The 16,505-nt window shown below is 46.2% G+C and overlaps 1 protein-coding gene across 1 annotated transcript in view; it reads left to right on the forward strand.

The window, feature by feature from the left end:
- The first annotated feature begins 801 nt into the window (after positions 1-801).
- Positions 802-16,505, forward strand: part of KCNK5 (potassium two pore domain channel subfamily K member 5) — a 61,256-nt gene continuing 45,552 nt past the window's right edge. The window contains exon 1 of the mRNA XM_020999494.2: positions 802-1,424. Coding sequence (XP_020855153.1) covers positions 1,239-1,424 — 186 coding nt within the window. The 5' untranslated portion in view covers positions 802-1,238. The remainder of the gene's footprint in view (positions 1,425-16,505) is intronic.

A 16,505-nucleotide genomic window follows, 5' to 3' on the forward strand; every position in this document is an offset into this window, starting at 1 on the left:
ACTTTGCCACCTAGCTTCCCCGGACAACACTGACCTCGCCTTACTTTACAGATGAAGAACTTGAGGCCCAGAGAGATTAATCGACTTGTCTTGGTCACACAGGAAGTTGTTAAGCACAAAGGGCAGGCTACACCTTCGGCGGAGAGCTGTGTCTCCCAAAGGCTGCAATTAAAAGGTGAGGTTCCAGCTAACTGGGACTGAAGCTGTAAGTCAAACAGAATTCCCCAACTGTTCCCAAGGGACTGTTTATTGTTTTTAAGGTTATTGGAAGCTACCTACTTCTACTGGGTTCTCCAGCCTTGCAACCCTTTTCTCTGGCCCACTCCCCTTTCTCCCCATCAGTTCCGTCCTTCCCCTCTTCTGCCCCCGCCCCTAGCTTTCCTCCCGGAGGTCTCTAGCACCCTTGGGGGAGAAGCGAAATAATGACAGTTACAAGCACCTACACTAATACAAAAATAATAATAGGGATGCCACTGAGCTCAGGTTCCTCCAGCCCAACTTCCAATACTCTCCCGGGACTGGGTGCAGGGTCGAGGTATTGCACCTGGGGGATAGGTGCTCCCAAGCTTCTTCCTCAGGAGCCGAGGAAGAGATGGCTAAGGTTCCTTCCGAGTCCAAAATTGTAAGCGCTGAACTCTAAATTCCACCTTCCCTCCTTCCCCGCCCCCCTTCCCCGCCGCCAGCGGACTGGCCCATCAGGGCGGGGCGGGACCGGTCTCGCTCCCTCCCCTCTGTCCAGGGCTGGGGAAGGCGGGGGAGCCGGCTGGCCCCTCCCCGGGCTCGGAGGAGTGCGCTTGGGGCCGATGGTTAAAGAGGCGCAGGCGGACGAGGCTGGCGCAGTGTAAGGCAATAGCCGGGTGGCGGGCAGAGAGGAAGCCCACGTGTCTCCCCCAGAGTGGGACCTGGAGCGCCCACTTCTTTATCCCAACGCAGAACCGTCCCTCCCCAAAGCCCCCTTCTGTTCCCAACCCACAGGGTTGTGTAAATCGAGGGTCCTTCTCCCCCACTGATCACTAACCCCCAGCGGGCCAACTTGGCGGAGAAACTTTGCCCTGGGAGAGGCGCTCGGTGAGGAAAAAGGGGGCACTGCGCATGCGGAGCTCCAAATTCAAACAGCTGTTTCCAGAGGCTGCGAGGGAGGGCGGTGGGGAGCTCTGGGGCTTGGGGGGCCTCTTGCCTCCGGCACCATCCGCCCCTAGCCTGGCGCAGGCCGGGAGTGGCCGGCCCCCTCCGGAGCCATGGTGGACCGGGGACCTCTGCTGACATCGGCCATCATCTTCTACCTGTCCATCGGGGCGGCAATCTTCGAGGTGCTGGAGGAGCCGCACTGGAAGACCGCCAAGGATAACTACAACAGGGAGAAGAGCAAGCTTCTTAAAGACTTCCCGTCCCTGGGGCAGGAGGGCCTGGACAAGATCCTACAGGTAAGCCTGGGCAGCCAACCGGCCTTGGGGTCCTGGCTAAGCTCGGGGGCTTGCTCTTGCTTTTTTGGGAAGGTGACTCGGTCTCTCCCTTGTCCCGCCCTAGTGGCTCTCCCCATCCTCTAGGAGTGTCTGTTCTAGGACTTGGAACATCTAGGGATGGTGGGGTGCTGACACTTCGAAGCTTTTGAGGGGGTTGCTGAGAGGAACCTCTCTCCCTGACCCTCCTCCAGTAATATCCTTCTCCTGGATTCAAGCTGTCTCCTTTCCTCTGGGATTATCATTCCTCCTCTTGTCTGAGCTGAAAGCCTGGAAAACCTCCTGGGGAGGTGGGGAGGAAGGATGAACCTTCCCTGGGACGATGTAACTTTGGGGGCAGAAAGGAGTAGAGCCTGTCAGGAGATCAATTTAGCACACTTTTCAAGCGCCTGCAACGTACTGGTTACTGTTAAGAAGCTGGAAGGAATGCAAAGATGGGCAAAAAACGAGGGAGCCCCTGCTTTCTGGAAGCTTTCTATTTACTAGAATACCGGGAAGGGTTCGGAGCCCTTCGCGTCCAGGGACATTGGGAGGTCCGCTTTGGCTAGTCCTGAGGAGTGACCCTTCCTTGACCCTGGAATTGGCCCTCTCTGAGCTAGTGTGTGCCGCCAGTCCATCCCTCCCAGAGGAAGGGCTGGAAGGGAGGACAAAAGCTTCTGATCGTGCCTTGGAGCCTCTCTGCCAGCCCTGGGGAGATCTTAAATGCCCTCCCCACTTCACTCCAGTGCTGTGAATCGTGCGCGGTCTTTCCTCAGTTGCCACACAGTGAGGCTGAATTTGGGGGTAGGGGTGCGAGGTGCGGTGCAGCTCCGGGGCTCTGGCTCCCCGATCCTGCCCCCACGTGCTAGCTGGTCGAAAGCCTCCACTCCCCCAGCGGGGCCTCAGGGAGAGGGAGATGGGGAACAGGTAGATGTTGTGACCTGTTAACTCTGGAGCAACTTGGAGCGGGTAGGGGGAAGGAGGACACTCTCTGGCACATGGGGTCTGTGGGGAGCGGTGGGGGGCTGGCAGGCTACTCACTTCCCGAGGTGCCTTATCTCCCCTCGACACTGGGGCTTAAAAATATTACTGTTGGAAAGGAGGTTAAAATGCAACCCTCCAAAAAAGCCAAAACAACAAAAAGAAAACCACCTAAAACAGATTCCCTTGGATGGCCAAGTTTTGCTCCAGGCATAGCGCCCCCCCCCCGCCCCGTCCTTTCTTGAGGGAGGCCATGGGGACTGAGGATGGTTTGCACTAGATGAAGGCGGGAATGGGAGGTGGAGGGGGCCTCTAATCTTTGGTCGGTACACACCCCGTCGATCCAGCTGACCTCACGGTTCGAGCTGCCAGCCGCCCATTCTGGGTGGTGCTGATCTTTCGGGGTGAGAGCAAACACTGTGCTAGCATTGGGTGCAAGGAGAGACCACTAGCAGTCTGTCTGCACTGGGATCATCCGACGATTTATGCCTGCTGGTCTGCTCCCCTCTCCCTTTCTCCCCCTCCCATCCCCCTCTCCTTGTGCCTGCGGACAATGGGGGGAAGAAGCTAAGGGGGCCTGAATAATCCTTTGGCTATGCAAAGTAGAGAGTGGCGGCTATTTGTGTAAGATTAGGGTCTGGGTTGAATGGAAGACTTGTTTTCCCCTAGTATCTCCTCTATGTTATCTTGGACAAATGGCACACGGAGCTTCAAGTTCCCCATCTGTAAAATAGGGAAGGGATAGAGAGAATAAACTCAACTGCACTCTGAGATTCTTGAAGCTACAAAAGCAGAAATGATTGTGAAAGCAGTGTACTTGGTTGGGGAAGCCCCCCAAACATTTCTTCCAATCTTTAGGAATCCAGGTTTCTAGTTTCTTAAAATGTCATAGTGACCGAGGAGGATCATGTGGGTGAGTAGAGGCACTAGCAGAATTGGCTTGTGTAGACATGCCTTCTCAAGACAAGGAGCCAGAGAGGACTTTCTGCCTTTTCTCTGGGTCTGTTGGGGTGAGGGTGACCTACCAATGGGGCTCCACACCCTTCTCATGTGCCAAGTCCTAGAGAAGTCAGAGATGGAAGATTGAGGAGTTCAAAGTAGGGTCAGGGGAATCAGGATCCTTGGGATAGTTCATGGGGGAAGAGAGTTTTGGGGAACCAGTGGTTGGTAGTAGAAAACCCTTACCAGTTTCACTTACTGGAGAGTTCCTAAGAGTGATTCTGTTACTCTCAAGTACATTACTAGTCTCAGCTGACTTGGGGGTGGGGGAGGAGAGTATACTGGATGATTTCCCTTGAGGAAACAATTTCCCTGGAAAACAAGGTTTTCGTGTAGTTTTCTTTACCTCTTTGTTTTGGTGGTGGTTGGAGGGGGGGGTGCACACCAGGAAGAATTATAAAGCCTTGTTCTCTCCTCTAAACGTTTCCCTTTTAGCTGCTACGGGACTGTGATAGGGGAAGGAAGGAAAAAATCCTAGGCTGAATGTGGGAAAATAAATTTCAAAACATGAAGGGAAAGGGGGGTGGGGGGGAAAGGAGGCAGCTGAGTACAGCTGCTGGTGGTACTGCAGCCGGCTGGCTTCCTTAAGGTGTTTGAACAAATAAAATGCCTCTTAATTCCGAGATCCTGCTAAGACTGTAAACAGAGCTCCGGCCCTCACTATAAAATGGGCAGGTAACTTGCAAAAAGAATTTGGGCATCAGCCCAGGGCTTTGAACAGTGTGATTGAAGAACATCATGGACACGTCCACACATGCACTGTTTCTCTTCCCCTTCCCACTCAAGTTCTGACCCCCTCCTTTATCATCCCCCCCTCCCATCATAAATGACCCAAGTGAAGCATTTTACCAATTTCAATTTCCCCTGTGCTAACCTGCTTCTCTCCCCTTTATGATCTGTGCTTTGGGCACAGCCTTTGAGCTAAGGAAATAGTTTAGAAAGAGAATGAAAGAACTCTTCTTCTTTGGGTGGTAACTAGGTATTGTTACCCATCTGGCCCCTTAGCCATTTCTGAATACAAGAACACTGAAGAATCAAGTTTTCCTGTTAAATCTCAGTAGGATGGAAATTCCTTGAAGGTAGGAACTGGATTTTGGATTTGTTTTATTTTTTATGTCTTTATATCCCCAGGGCCTCAAACATAAGCAACAACAATAATAATAATAAGTATCATTTTATCTAGAATATTATCAGCTTTATCTAGAATATTATCAGGCAGAGTAGATAGAGTAGCAGCACATAGAGTCAGGAAGACTCCTCTTCCTGAGTTCGAATCTGGCCTCAGACATTTACTAGCTCTGTGACCCAGGCAAGTCACTTAACACTGTCTGCCTCAGTTTCCCCATCTATAAAATTGAGCTGGAGAAGGAAATGGCAAACCACTCCATTTTCTTTGCCAAGAAAACCCCAAAATGGGGTCAGGAAGAGTTGGACACAACTGAAATGATAAACAACTTCCTGACTTAAAACACTATCCATTGTACCACCTAGCTGCTTTGGGCTGTGTAATTCAATTTAAGAAATATTTATTAAGTGCCTATAATATGCAAAGTATTATACAAAGTTCTCAACCTCCTCAACAGAACCTAAAAACACAGGAAAGGAGGAGACTGAGAAATGCAAGGGGGAGGGATATCAGTGTGGGTGGGGTTAGAGAGCAGGGGGAATAGGGTGTTTTGACCTTAGTCACATAAAGCATCTCATTTTATAGATTTGCAAACAATTTTCCAAATCGCTATTTGGAGTTTGATACACCCTCACCTACAAAAACTTTCCTGTCTTCTTGGTGCTATGATTTGACTATGCTGTGGAATGCTAGATTCAGACCCAAGGTTTGAATACTTATTACCTCCATGACCTCTGCTGATAATTTTAAAATCTGCTTATCTAACCCGAACCTCTCTGCTAGCCTTCAGTCTTGCATCTTAGACTACCTAGTGAACATCTCATAGTGGATGTCCTGTGGACAGACATCTCAACACAGCCCAAACTGGACTTATCATCTTTCCCCACAAGCCCTCCCCCTCCTTATTACTGTCCTGATACCTATCTTCCTAGTCACCCAGGCCTGAAACCTAGATATTGTCCTCATTACCTTCTCTCTTCTCTTCTGACACTGCCACCAACCTGTTGCATGCCCTCATTCCTGACCTCACACCTGAACTATTGAAACAGTCTGCTAGTTTTGGTATTCTTGCTGCAAGTCTCTTCCCTAGTTCATCCTAACTGCAGGGTTGACCACCTCACTTCCCTAGTCAGACTCCTTATCACCTCCAGGATCAAATATCAAATCCTTTGGCATTCAAAGGTCTTCATAATCTGCTTACCTCAATAGCTTTTCCAGTCTTAATCTTACTTAGTTTCCACCTTATTGTTGTTTCCTTCTCCAGCTCATTTTTACAGATGAGGATCTGAGGCAAACAGGGTTAAGTGACTTGTCCAGGGTCACACAGCTAGTAAGTTACGAGGCCATATTTGAACTGGGGGAGAGGTCTTCCTGACAACATTATCCACTGCCTCACCTAGCTGTAGCTACACCCCTCTACAGACTCAGTGATCCAGTGGCCAGATCCTCCTTACTGTTCTCATGAGACAATTCACTTCCTGGCTCCGGGCATCTAAACTGGGTTCCCCTTGCCTGAATTTCCCTTCCTCCTCATCTCCTACTCCTGGCTTCCTTCAAGTCCCAGCTAAAATCTCATCTCCTACAAGAAGCCTTTCCCAATCCTGCTTAATTCTAGTGCCTTCTCTCTATTGATTACCTCTGATTTATCCTGTGTAGATCTTGTTTGTATGTAGTTGTATGCATCTTGTCTCCCCCGTTACACTGTGAGTTCCTTCAGGGATTCTTTTTTGCCCTTTTTTGTATGCTCATCCATTAGCACAGGGCCTGGCACATAGTAGGTGCTTAAGAAATATTGACTGACCTTGGCCAAGTTACTTCTGCGCAAGTGTTCTCATCTGTAAAATGAGGGGCTTAGGCTAGCTTGCATTTAAGGTGCATTCCATCTAAATTCTGGATTCTAAGCACTTATTTTATTTATATCAAGAAGTCCTAATTTCCTTGGTCTTTAGAATGTCCTCAGTTTTCTTGCTCTTAAAAAGAGCTACTTCTCCCAGTTTTAAGTATTCTGCCTTTCTCCCCTCCTCGACTCTTTCTTAATTACCAAATTGGAAAAGGCAACAGGGTCATTGGTGGGGGGGGAGGAAGCACATTCTGGTTTCTAGACTTGGCTCTGCTTTTCTATACCTCAATTTCATAATCTGAAAAATGGGTATCACAGTAGCATTAACCCTCTTCTGTCCCTAGGTCCTTATGAAATTACCCAGAGGTAGGAGCCAGAAAGGGGTTTGCCCCAGTATATCAGTAAGTCAGCCTTCCCCGATTAAGCTGATTAACTTGCTTTCCAAGTCACTGAGGTACTTGGTTGCTTTTACTGTGTCTAGTAAATTGAGGAACTGGATAGTTTGCAAACTCCCCAGAGGCAGAGACTCATTCTTTGTAGGGATGCCCCTTTTATTTTATCAAGTCTAGATGAAACTACCCAAACATCCCTCTAGTAACCACAGTCATCTCTCTTTTTGACCTGGCACTTACTGTCCATACCATGGTTTAGACTTAATTGCACATCTGTCTTAATGTTTGCATATGTGAATCTTGTTTCCCCAGCTAGATTTTATAAGCTCCTTGAGGGCAAGCCAGCCTCTCATTGGGTTCATAGATTAACTTGGAAGACATGTTAATAATCTTTCAGTCCTATCATTTCCACCCCCTAAAGAAAAACCCAACCCATATGTGGGAAGCATCTATGCCAATCTGTAAGCATTGTTAAGGGGGAAGGCATTTATAAAGCACCTCTTATGTGCCAGACACTTTGCTAAGGTCATTTTATAAATATTACCTCATTTGATCCCTGCAACAACCACAGGTGATAGATGCTATTATTATCTCCATTTTATAGTTGAGGAAACTGAGGCAGAGGTTAAGAGACTTGCCTAGGGTCACAACTAAGTATGTGAGGCAGGATTGGAACTTAGTCTTCGAGGACCAGCACTCTAGCCACATCACCACCAGCACCTCCTCTGTCAGGCACAGTGCTAAGACATAGTCATACAAAACAAAAGTGAAACAGCCCCTGCCCTCAAAGAGCTTATAGTTCTATCCCAGGCCTGTCCAACAAAAGGCCCTCAGCCACCCCCCAAAGGATTTTGGTGTCCTTTCTCTCCCTCCCCGCCCCCCAAAAATGTAGAGGATGTAAAACAGACCTGCCACAACACAGGGCCCACCAAAGGGTCTATCCCTTTCAGGTAAATAAAGGACCATCCTTGATCTAGGGTAATCTAGGTTTACCCTCTTATGCTTATTGGGAGACTTTAGACTGGCTACTTAGTCATGGTGCTTCCTGATGCTTAAACTACAGATGCGTTAGAAGGCGTTTATACGGTAATCTCTACGTAGAAGGAATTGCAGGCATCTCCAGAGGGTATACTCCCATCAAAGTCATGGACTGCTCAGGGAAATGAGGTCCTCTGGTGAATTAGGTAACTGATGGTCATTTCAACATTATTGAAATCTGTGATGCACCGGGCCATTTCCCAGTGTTTACATTGCATGAGAATGACCAGGACTTATTTTTTTAAACTGGGGGACACTGGAAGTTCTTTATCCTGAATTGGAATTCTCATTTTGGGGGTGATCAAAGTATGGTAATGAGAGGAGAAGTTACTGTTTAGAAAACAAGACATACCACTAGTTTTCTCTCATAGCTAAGGTAAGCAAAGAGTAAATCTAATCTAGTTAAATGAATGCTTTTTTCATTAACTGAGATTTTACTATGTTAAAAAAAAAAACCATGGATTTTTAAATTTTTGAGGATTGCAAATATTATCTCACTGCCCAGTGTGCACCATAATCAAGTCCAGGTAAGTAATTGCTGAAGAGAGAGGAGTTAGCTATATTTGGACTGAGTAGTCCATCCATAGGTTTAGAGCCAGGAATATCTCTTCCGCTCCTCCACCCCATTTTGTAAATGAGGAAACTGGGGCCTAGAGAAGTGATTTTCCCAAGATCCAGACTACTGACTCCAAAACTAGTCTTCCCTCCACTGCCATGTGATGTCTTGGGTTGGGGGAGGCCGAGGATTCCTATGTTCCTTGAAGATAGGTGGAATGGGGAAGATGGTGCCTATTGCCCCTGAGAAAGGGGGAGAGGGTCATGGTTTGTTTATGGTCTGGCACTTAAAAGAAACAAAATCTCTTGGTTTGGGTGCTTTGCTTCAGTGGCCCTGACCTTAAGCCAAGAGCTTTCATCTTTGAGCTTGGCTGGGTTGCTATCTGATCTGGCTAGGCCTCTGAGCTCTCTGCCTTTTTTTCCTTTTGGTGGTGGAGGTGATGGAGTGGGGGGTGGAGGGAAATTAGAGATTGCCAACAAAGATTTGTGCCACAGGCACCTATGGTGCCAAGATCAGCCCACCAGAAACCCTCTTTTCAGACTGAGACTTTGTGTCTGAGTCAAGGAAGGACTCTTAGAGGAGGTGGAATGGTGGATTAAGATGGGGGCAGGCATGAAGTATGGCGAGAGGAACACAGGAAGTGAGGTACCCAAATGCATCTCTTTACTTCTTTCCTTGGCGTTGCTTTGGCTGAACACTGGAGGATTTCACTGAGGGTCAAAGGTGTTTCGAGAGTTTCCCCAGGCAGGGCTAGAGATGTCCCTCCCAGAGGGCCAGATCTTTGGGGTCTGGGAGTGGGGAGGATGGAAGAAGTGTTCAGCCTGTTCTCCTGGGAAGAGAGTGTCTGGTGGACCCTGGGGAAGGGAGGGGAGGGACAGGAATGAAAAAGGCCATGAATGGCTCTGCATTCACTTCCCTCCCTCCCTCTCCATTAGCTTACAGCTGCTCTGGAAGCTACATTGCTGTCCCTCCTCTGAACTCTGGCTGGTTTTGTCCCCTCAAAAAAACATCCTTCTGTGGGAGTCGTCTCCCCCCACCCAGAAGTGTCACTGTGAGAACACAAGGTAGTTTCCCACCCTTACTGCCACTGGCAGCTGGCTTGCTTTCTTCTCTTTTTTCAAATATAACTAGCTGCTAAACCAGCAGCATCTCTCTGCAAGGCTGAGGCTGCAAGTGGGGACGCCTCCTCCTTCCTTCCCCTATACCGCCCCCCCAACAGATCACTGAGCAATTTGTTTCTAACGGAAACTTTTTTTTTTCCTCTTTCCCTTTGAGTATTGACTGTATGCCCAGAGCCACCCAAAGGAGCTCCTGTAGAGCAGGGTGTGGAGGACCGTGTGTGTGTGTGTGGAAAGTCGGTTTAGGAGCTTGGAGACCTGCTTACCTGGCTGATCACTCCCCTGACCTCTGCCTCAGTGACTCACATTCTCCAGAATGCTTTGTCTGGCTCCCCTTTGCCCCTGTCTCATTCCGACTTATGTCATTTATCTGTGTACAGGTTGCATCTTCCCTTTAGATTGTGAACTCCCGAAGGGCAGAGACTGTATTGATTTTCATCTTCAATCCCCAGCATGTTTTATTTTTTGTTAACCAGACCTGTGATTTCCTTAGTACTGGGAGCTCCCAGACAGAAAACTCCTTCTGTTAAGGTAAACCCGAAATTGCTCTGTTACTTAAAATCTTGGAGAGTTGTCTAGGGCACTGAGAGGTTACATAATGTGCCCAAGGTTGGTCACAACCCATTTATCAGGCGTCAGAGTCGGAGGTGAGACCCAGGCCTTCCCGAATGAGCCTGGCTGTAGACACTCCAATGATACCCAGCTTAATACATTTATTCAGTTGTTTCAGTCGTGTCCGACTCTCCATGGCCCCATTTGGGGTTTTCTTTGTGAAGATAATGGAGTGGTTTGCCATTTTCTTCTCCAGCTCATTGTACAGATAAGGAAACTGAGGCAAACAAGGTTAAGTGACTTGCCCAGGGTCACATAAGCTACTAAGTGTCTGAGGTCAGATTTGAACTCAGGAAGATGAGTCTTCCTGACTCCAGGCTCAGCACTCTATTTAGTACATCACCTAGCTGTCCAACTTATATACAGGCTCATTGATTTAGGGCTGGACAAACTTTAGAGGTCATCTAGTACAACCCCTTCATTTTACAGTTGAGAAAACTGAGGTCCAGAGAGAGAAAATGACTTGTCTAGGATCATACAGCTAGTTTAATTGTTTTTTTGGTGAGATTCCAAGTTTGGTGTTTCTGGGTCAAGTACACCATCACATCTTTTATGTAGGTACATTAAAGCTGTTTTTCTTTTTTTAATTAAATCTTTCCTTTTCATAAAAAAACAAGTATTTTTCTTTTCTTGCTCCCTTCCTTTGCCCTTGTGAAGACTGTATGATGATTGAAACTTCTCCCTGTGAAATAATTTCTAAATAAGGCTAACTCTTAGGAGAGGGAGGAGAGGAGGGATGTCTCTGTCTTGGAGAAACTCTCTGACCCCAAGCTTCCCATTCTGCAAAATGGGGATAATAATAATTACAGTATCTGTTTTGGGAGGCAGTGTGTTAGGGTCAGAAAAGAGAGTTGGATTTGGATTGAGTCGGGGGACCTATGTTCAAATTCTGGCCAAGTCACTTAACCTTCTCTGTCTCTGTAGATAGAAGGCTATTCTAAAACCACTGAGTTATAGAGTGCTTCAGAGTGGGCATAGAGCTTTGCCAACTTTCTCACTTGAATCAGTTCTGTACAGGAGTTTGGGTTTTTATTGCTTGAGGATTGATTGGGTACCCCCCACCAATTGTGGTATTTGATACCTCTGAAACTTTACCTGGGGACAGAGAGGTTGAGTGATTTCCCCAGACTCAACAGAGCCAGTGGGGCAGTTCGGTGGTATAGTGGATAGAGTGAAAGGCCTGGAGTCAGGAAGACTGTCATCAGCTACTGATTAGCTGTGTGACCCTGGGCAAGTCACTGAAACCCGTTTGCCTCGGTTTCCTCACCTATAAAATGAGTTGGAAATGGAAATGACAAACCACTCCAGTATCTTTGCCAAGAAAACCCCAAATGGGGTCAAGAAGGGTTGGACACAATTGAAATGACTGAACGTAGCCAATACTGTCAGAGGCAGGAGGTCAGCTTTTTATTCATGACCCCACAATGTCTTTCATACAGTAGTTATTATACAGGTGCTATCATTCTTATTGTAGACCAATGAAGGTAACAGAGATTAAACTCATGGCAGAGGCAGATTTTGAACTGGGTCTTACTGAGAATGGGGCTATAGCGTGCCTTGCTGCCTTTGCAATAGGGAAGGGTGAGCCTCAGGGAGTGGGGCATCAGCAGGGGAACAGGGGGAACAGGATTTGTGAAAAGAGGTAGAACAAAGTAGTCAGGGTCTCTTATCTTATGACTGGAAGATGCATGCCCTCCCTACAGTCCCCACTGAGGCCCAGCTCCACCCCATCAGCTGTTCGCTGGGCCCCAAGTTCCCTGTCAAATCACTAGGGTGAGGGAGACTGCCTTCAGAGCCTTTTTAAATCAACAATAAAACCCTCTCTGTCCTGGCTGTAAAGATTCCACCACCACCACCCCTCTTCCCCGGGCTGCCCTCATTTTCAGGTCTAGATGAACCACCTACAGTTTTCCCCTTCCCTCCTAAGAAACTTCTCTCCTCTTCTTTCAAAGAAGGTTTGAAAAACCTTGGAAAATTCTCCAATTTTTTGCATCTCTCTGCCCTCCTTCCAGCTGGACCTCCTCCTCACTGGCTGAGTGACCTGGGAGAAGCCAATGAAAGGTTTTCTCTGTTCCAGGCCTGGCCTGCTTCAGTCTTGGATTAACCCTTCTGCTCCTGGGGGAATCCTCAGCCCCTGTGACCTGACAACTGGTCTTTCTAGTACATGGTCAGAGTGCTGGGTCTGATAAGGGGCCAGGAAGTGGAAGAAGAAGCCAACGAACCACTTCTCCTCTAATATACCTTGGAGCCTGTTGGAATCATCAGTCTTTATTCAGGCTTGGTTTTGAAGCTTGTATCCCTTTTAAAAATCTTTTTCTAAACATTTAGGTTTTCTTTAGTGATGTTTAGCTAGGACTGTGTAAATTCTGTTAACCCTTAGTAAGCACCTTTCCTCTCCCCATCCAGCCCTGACATGCCTAATAAATGGCATGTTCTGGGCAACAAGTCTGGCTTTTTGGGGAGAGTTAAGATATCCTTCCTCTGGATCTGGGAAGTCATGATCAGGGATGGTCACAGATCTATCCTCCCCATTGACTCTTGGCCTCGCGGTGTTAACTAACCCTGAGAATTACATTCAAAGGGGAAAAAAAATAAAAGAATTATTTATTTAAATGTTTTATTTCTGTCCTTAAAAAACCCAAACCCTTCATTTCCTAATGAATGACTGTTGACATCTGTAGTTTGAGCCCCCTCTTGTGAGGGGTGGCAAGAATGCCTCAACCTTCTCCATCAGGCCCCAGAATTGATGACTGCATTAATTACTCAGTTCTCTCATTCACACCACTGTAAGTTGTTTCTCTTGCTTCATACATTTATCTTTCAGGTTCTATTTATTTCATTCTGCATCAGTTCATTAAACCCTTCCTAAGTTTCCTTGATCTAAGAGATCGTTACAGCCATGGGGTTAATGGTTTAGGCAGGGGTTGGGAACCTGTGGTGTCGAGGCCACATGTGGCCCTTTGACTGAATCTAAACTTCACAGAACAAATCCTTTTATTAATTTGTTAAAAATCCTTTCATTAAAGTTTAGAGGCACAGGGAGAAAGAAGGCTGCGATTTTTCCTACCTCACCTGGATGTTGACTTTCGCTTCATATTTGGTACAGTTGTGAGGGGTAATTGGAGTCAGCCTCTGCTAATGTATCCTGTCTCCAAACGACCTTGTAGTCATTCTGTACATACTCCTTGCATGTACATCAATGAATGACAGAAGCTTTTAGGGGCAGCTAGATGGTGTAATGGATACAGCTCCAGGAAGTAGATAGAGCTTCCTGGAGTCAGGAAGACCTGAGTTCAAATCCAGCCTCAGAAACTTACTAGTGATGTCACTCTAAGCAAGTCACTTAACCTCTGTCTGCCCCAGGTTCATTATCTGTAAAATAGAGATAATAATAGCCTATACCTCCTGGGGTTGTTGTGAGGATCAAATGAGATAATAATTCTAAAGTGCTTAGAACAGTGCTTGGCACCTAGTAAATACTATATAAATGTTAGCAGCTACTACTACCACCAGCACCACTACTACTTTCACTACCACTACTACTATCACTGCCACTACCACCACTACTACTATCACTACCACTACTACTACTACTACTACTACTACTACTACTACTACTACTACTACTACTACTACTACTATTACTACTACTATCCTTAAGCCAAAACTGTGTGCCAGTATGAACTGGTGATGTTGTTTGGTCCTTCAGTTGTTTATTCCTGTCTGACTCTTCCTGCCCCCACGGACCATAGCATTCGAGACCTTTTTATCCTCTACTATCTCTCAAAGTCCAACCAAGTTCTTGCTCCTATTCATTGTTTCCATGATACAAGCTGTCCATCTGACGCTTTTCGGTCTCTTTTTCTTTTGCCTTCAATTTTTCTCAGTATCAGGGTCTTTTCCAATGAGAACAGTCTTCTCATTATGTGGCCAAAGTATTTAAGCTTCAGCTGCAGTCCTGGTGATAAGAATGGAAAAATTGAGACACAGTCCCAGCTCATAAGGAGCTCACATTCTGATTGAGGAAGACAGCATATAAAATAAAATCCAAATGCAGGGCAGATGGAAAGACCCAAGTTTTGGAGTTATTTATTTAATATATTGAAATATATATATACATATATTTAATAATATATTTAAATATATATTATACATTTTAAGGACTAAAGGAGGAGAAAAGGACTTGGAGGAAGATGGTAATTCTTAGAGAGGATAATGGAGTCAGGGGCAGGGCTGATGGTAAGGCCTGGCACCTCTTCATTTCATCAGAAGGAAAGGAATTATTGACTTTCATCTCTGCTAAGACCTGGCAGCCTTCTAGCAGCCCTGGGATAAAGGGGAAGGGTTGTCTTCCCCTCCTTGGAACATAAGCTTCATGAAAGATTTTTCCCTTTGTATCCTCAGTGCTTAACTCAGTGCCTCACACGCAGAATAGGCACTTAATAAAATGCTTCTTGACTGATTTCTGCACAGCCCTGCCTTCAGGGAAGTTCACACGCAGAACTGCCAAAAAAAAAAAAATCACTGATTTCTTCCGTGTCATTAAGAACACAGATCTAGAGCTAGAAGAGACCTTAGAAATGCATCAAGCACCACCTCCTCATTTCTTAGAAGAGTTTTGGGGTTGGATTTAGGAAAATAATGTGCCTGAGGTCACATGGTACCAAGGAGCCCAGCAGGATTTGAGCCACATCCTCCTGGCTTCAAACAAAGATTTCCTTCCAATATGCCATGCTTGCAGGTGAGAGCTATTGGAGCTTGCAGCTTGGTGACAAGAACTTAGGGTCACCTTGCCCCAGGGTGAGGCATCAAGGTAGGGCTTTATTGCATGAGCAATCTCTATCTATGACTTACACACTATATATACATATATATATATATATATATATATATATATATATATATATATAGTCAGATCTCTCATACAATATATGATTGTAGCATATATACATAATATGTATACATATATACAATATGAACAATCTAAGACAAAACCTAGCCAGATGTTCAAGTATAGCATGAGCGAAATGACCACACCAAAAGAAAATGGGTGGGAATAAGGAGATAGCAAACAGTCACTTTCAATCAATGGATATATACCCGAAACTCCAGTAGCAACTATGAGGAATACAGAAATATAAAATATGTTCTTTGCCTTCTACTAGCTGGAGTATATCCTATCAAAAAGTGGTGATGTTGGTGGCATATGAAGCTGTGCAGCATTGCTAAGAGAGAAATATGGACTCTGACACCAAAGGGCAGCTTGGGATTGTGGAAGATGTGGTGATTTATCCCCATGAAGGAATGTGTTGAAACGATGCAGTTAGGTCTGTCTCTCTGTGGATGGAGCTCTGGACTTGAAGTCAAGGAGACCTGATTTAGAATCCTACCAGAGACCTGTGCCAGTGTTGTGGCCCTGAACAAGTCACTGAACACCTCCAAACTTCTGTTTCCTCATTTGTAAAATGGGGGGTGATCACTGGGTTATGAGGCTCAGATGAGAAAATAGACGTAAGGTACTTTGCAAAACTTAGATGTATACATCTTAGCTACTGATATTATCATGATAAAACACAGAATAGACTAAGTGTTAATGACTATTTCCCAGTGCTGTGGGGTGGTCATGAAGAGGCCAAGGGTATTATGGTTGCCAGAAGGCACAATGGCTGTTCCCCTTGAGACAAGGGGAGTATAATCTAAAGGGGATTGGCTTTGAAGTCTGGAGACCTCAGTTCAGATTCTGGGCCCGGCACTTAACTAGTTTGGGTACAATAGAAAGAGCATTCACTGGCTATGAAGTCAGAAGACCTGGGTCCAAATACTGCCTTTGTATGACCTTGGGGCAAGTCACCCTAGAAAGTGTGTGTGTGTGTGTGTGTGTGTGTGTGTGTGTGTGTGTGTGTGTGTGTGTGTGTGTGTTTGTCATTTGTGAAGTAAAGGGGCTGGCCCAGATGGCTGCTGAAATCCCTTCCCCCCTTTTAAAGCACTTCCTAAGGAGCAGCGGATAGAGCACTGACCCTGAAGTCCGGAGGCCCTGAGTTCAAATCCGGCCTCAGACCAAACACTTGACACTTAGTAGCTGTGTGACCCTGGGCAAGTCACTTAACCACAATTGCCTTTAAAAGTAAGTAAGTAAGTAAATAGAGAGCTTCCTAACTTCCTACTTTTCCAATCTTCTACCTTCCTCCACGACTCATTGACCTCACAAGGTGGTTCCACACGCTCTCTCCTGACTTAGCGTTTTCCCTGGAACTTTCTCTCTGAAACTCCACTTCCTGCCTTCCCTGGCTTCTTTCAAATCTTAGCTAAAGACCTTCCTTTATAAGAAGCCCTTGTTCACCCTCCTCAATCCTACTTCTTTCTTTTTGAGATTGCTCTCAATTTATCTTGTATATAGCCTGTTT

The sequence above is a fragment of the Phascolarctos cinereus genome, unplaced genomic scaffold (genome assembly GCF_003287225.1).
Source record: "Phascolarctos cinereus isolate Bilbo 61053 unplaced genomic scaffold, phaCin_HiC Scaffold_5;HRSCAF=322, whole genome shotgun sequence".
Lineage (NCBI taxonomy): Eukaryota > Metazoa > Chordata > Mammalia > Diprotodontia > Phascolarctidae > Phascolarctos > Phascolarctos cinereus.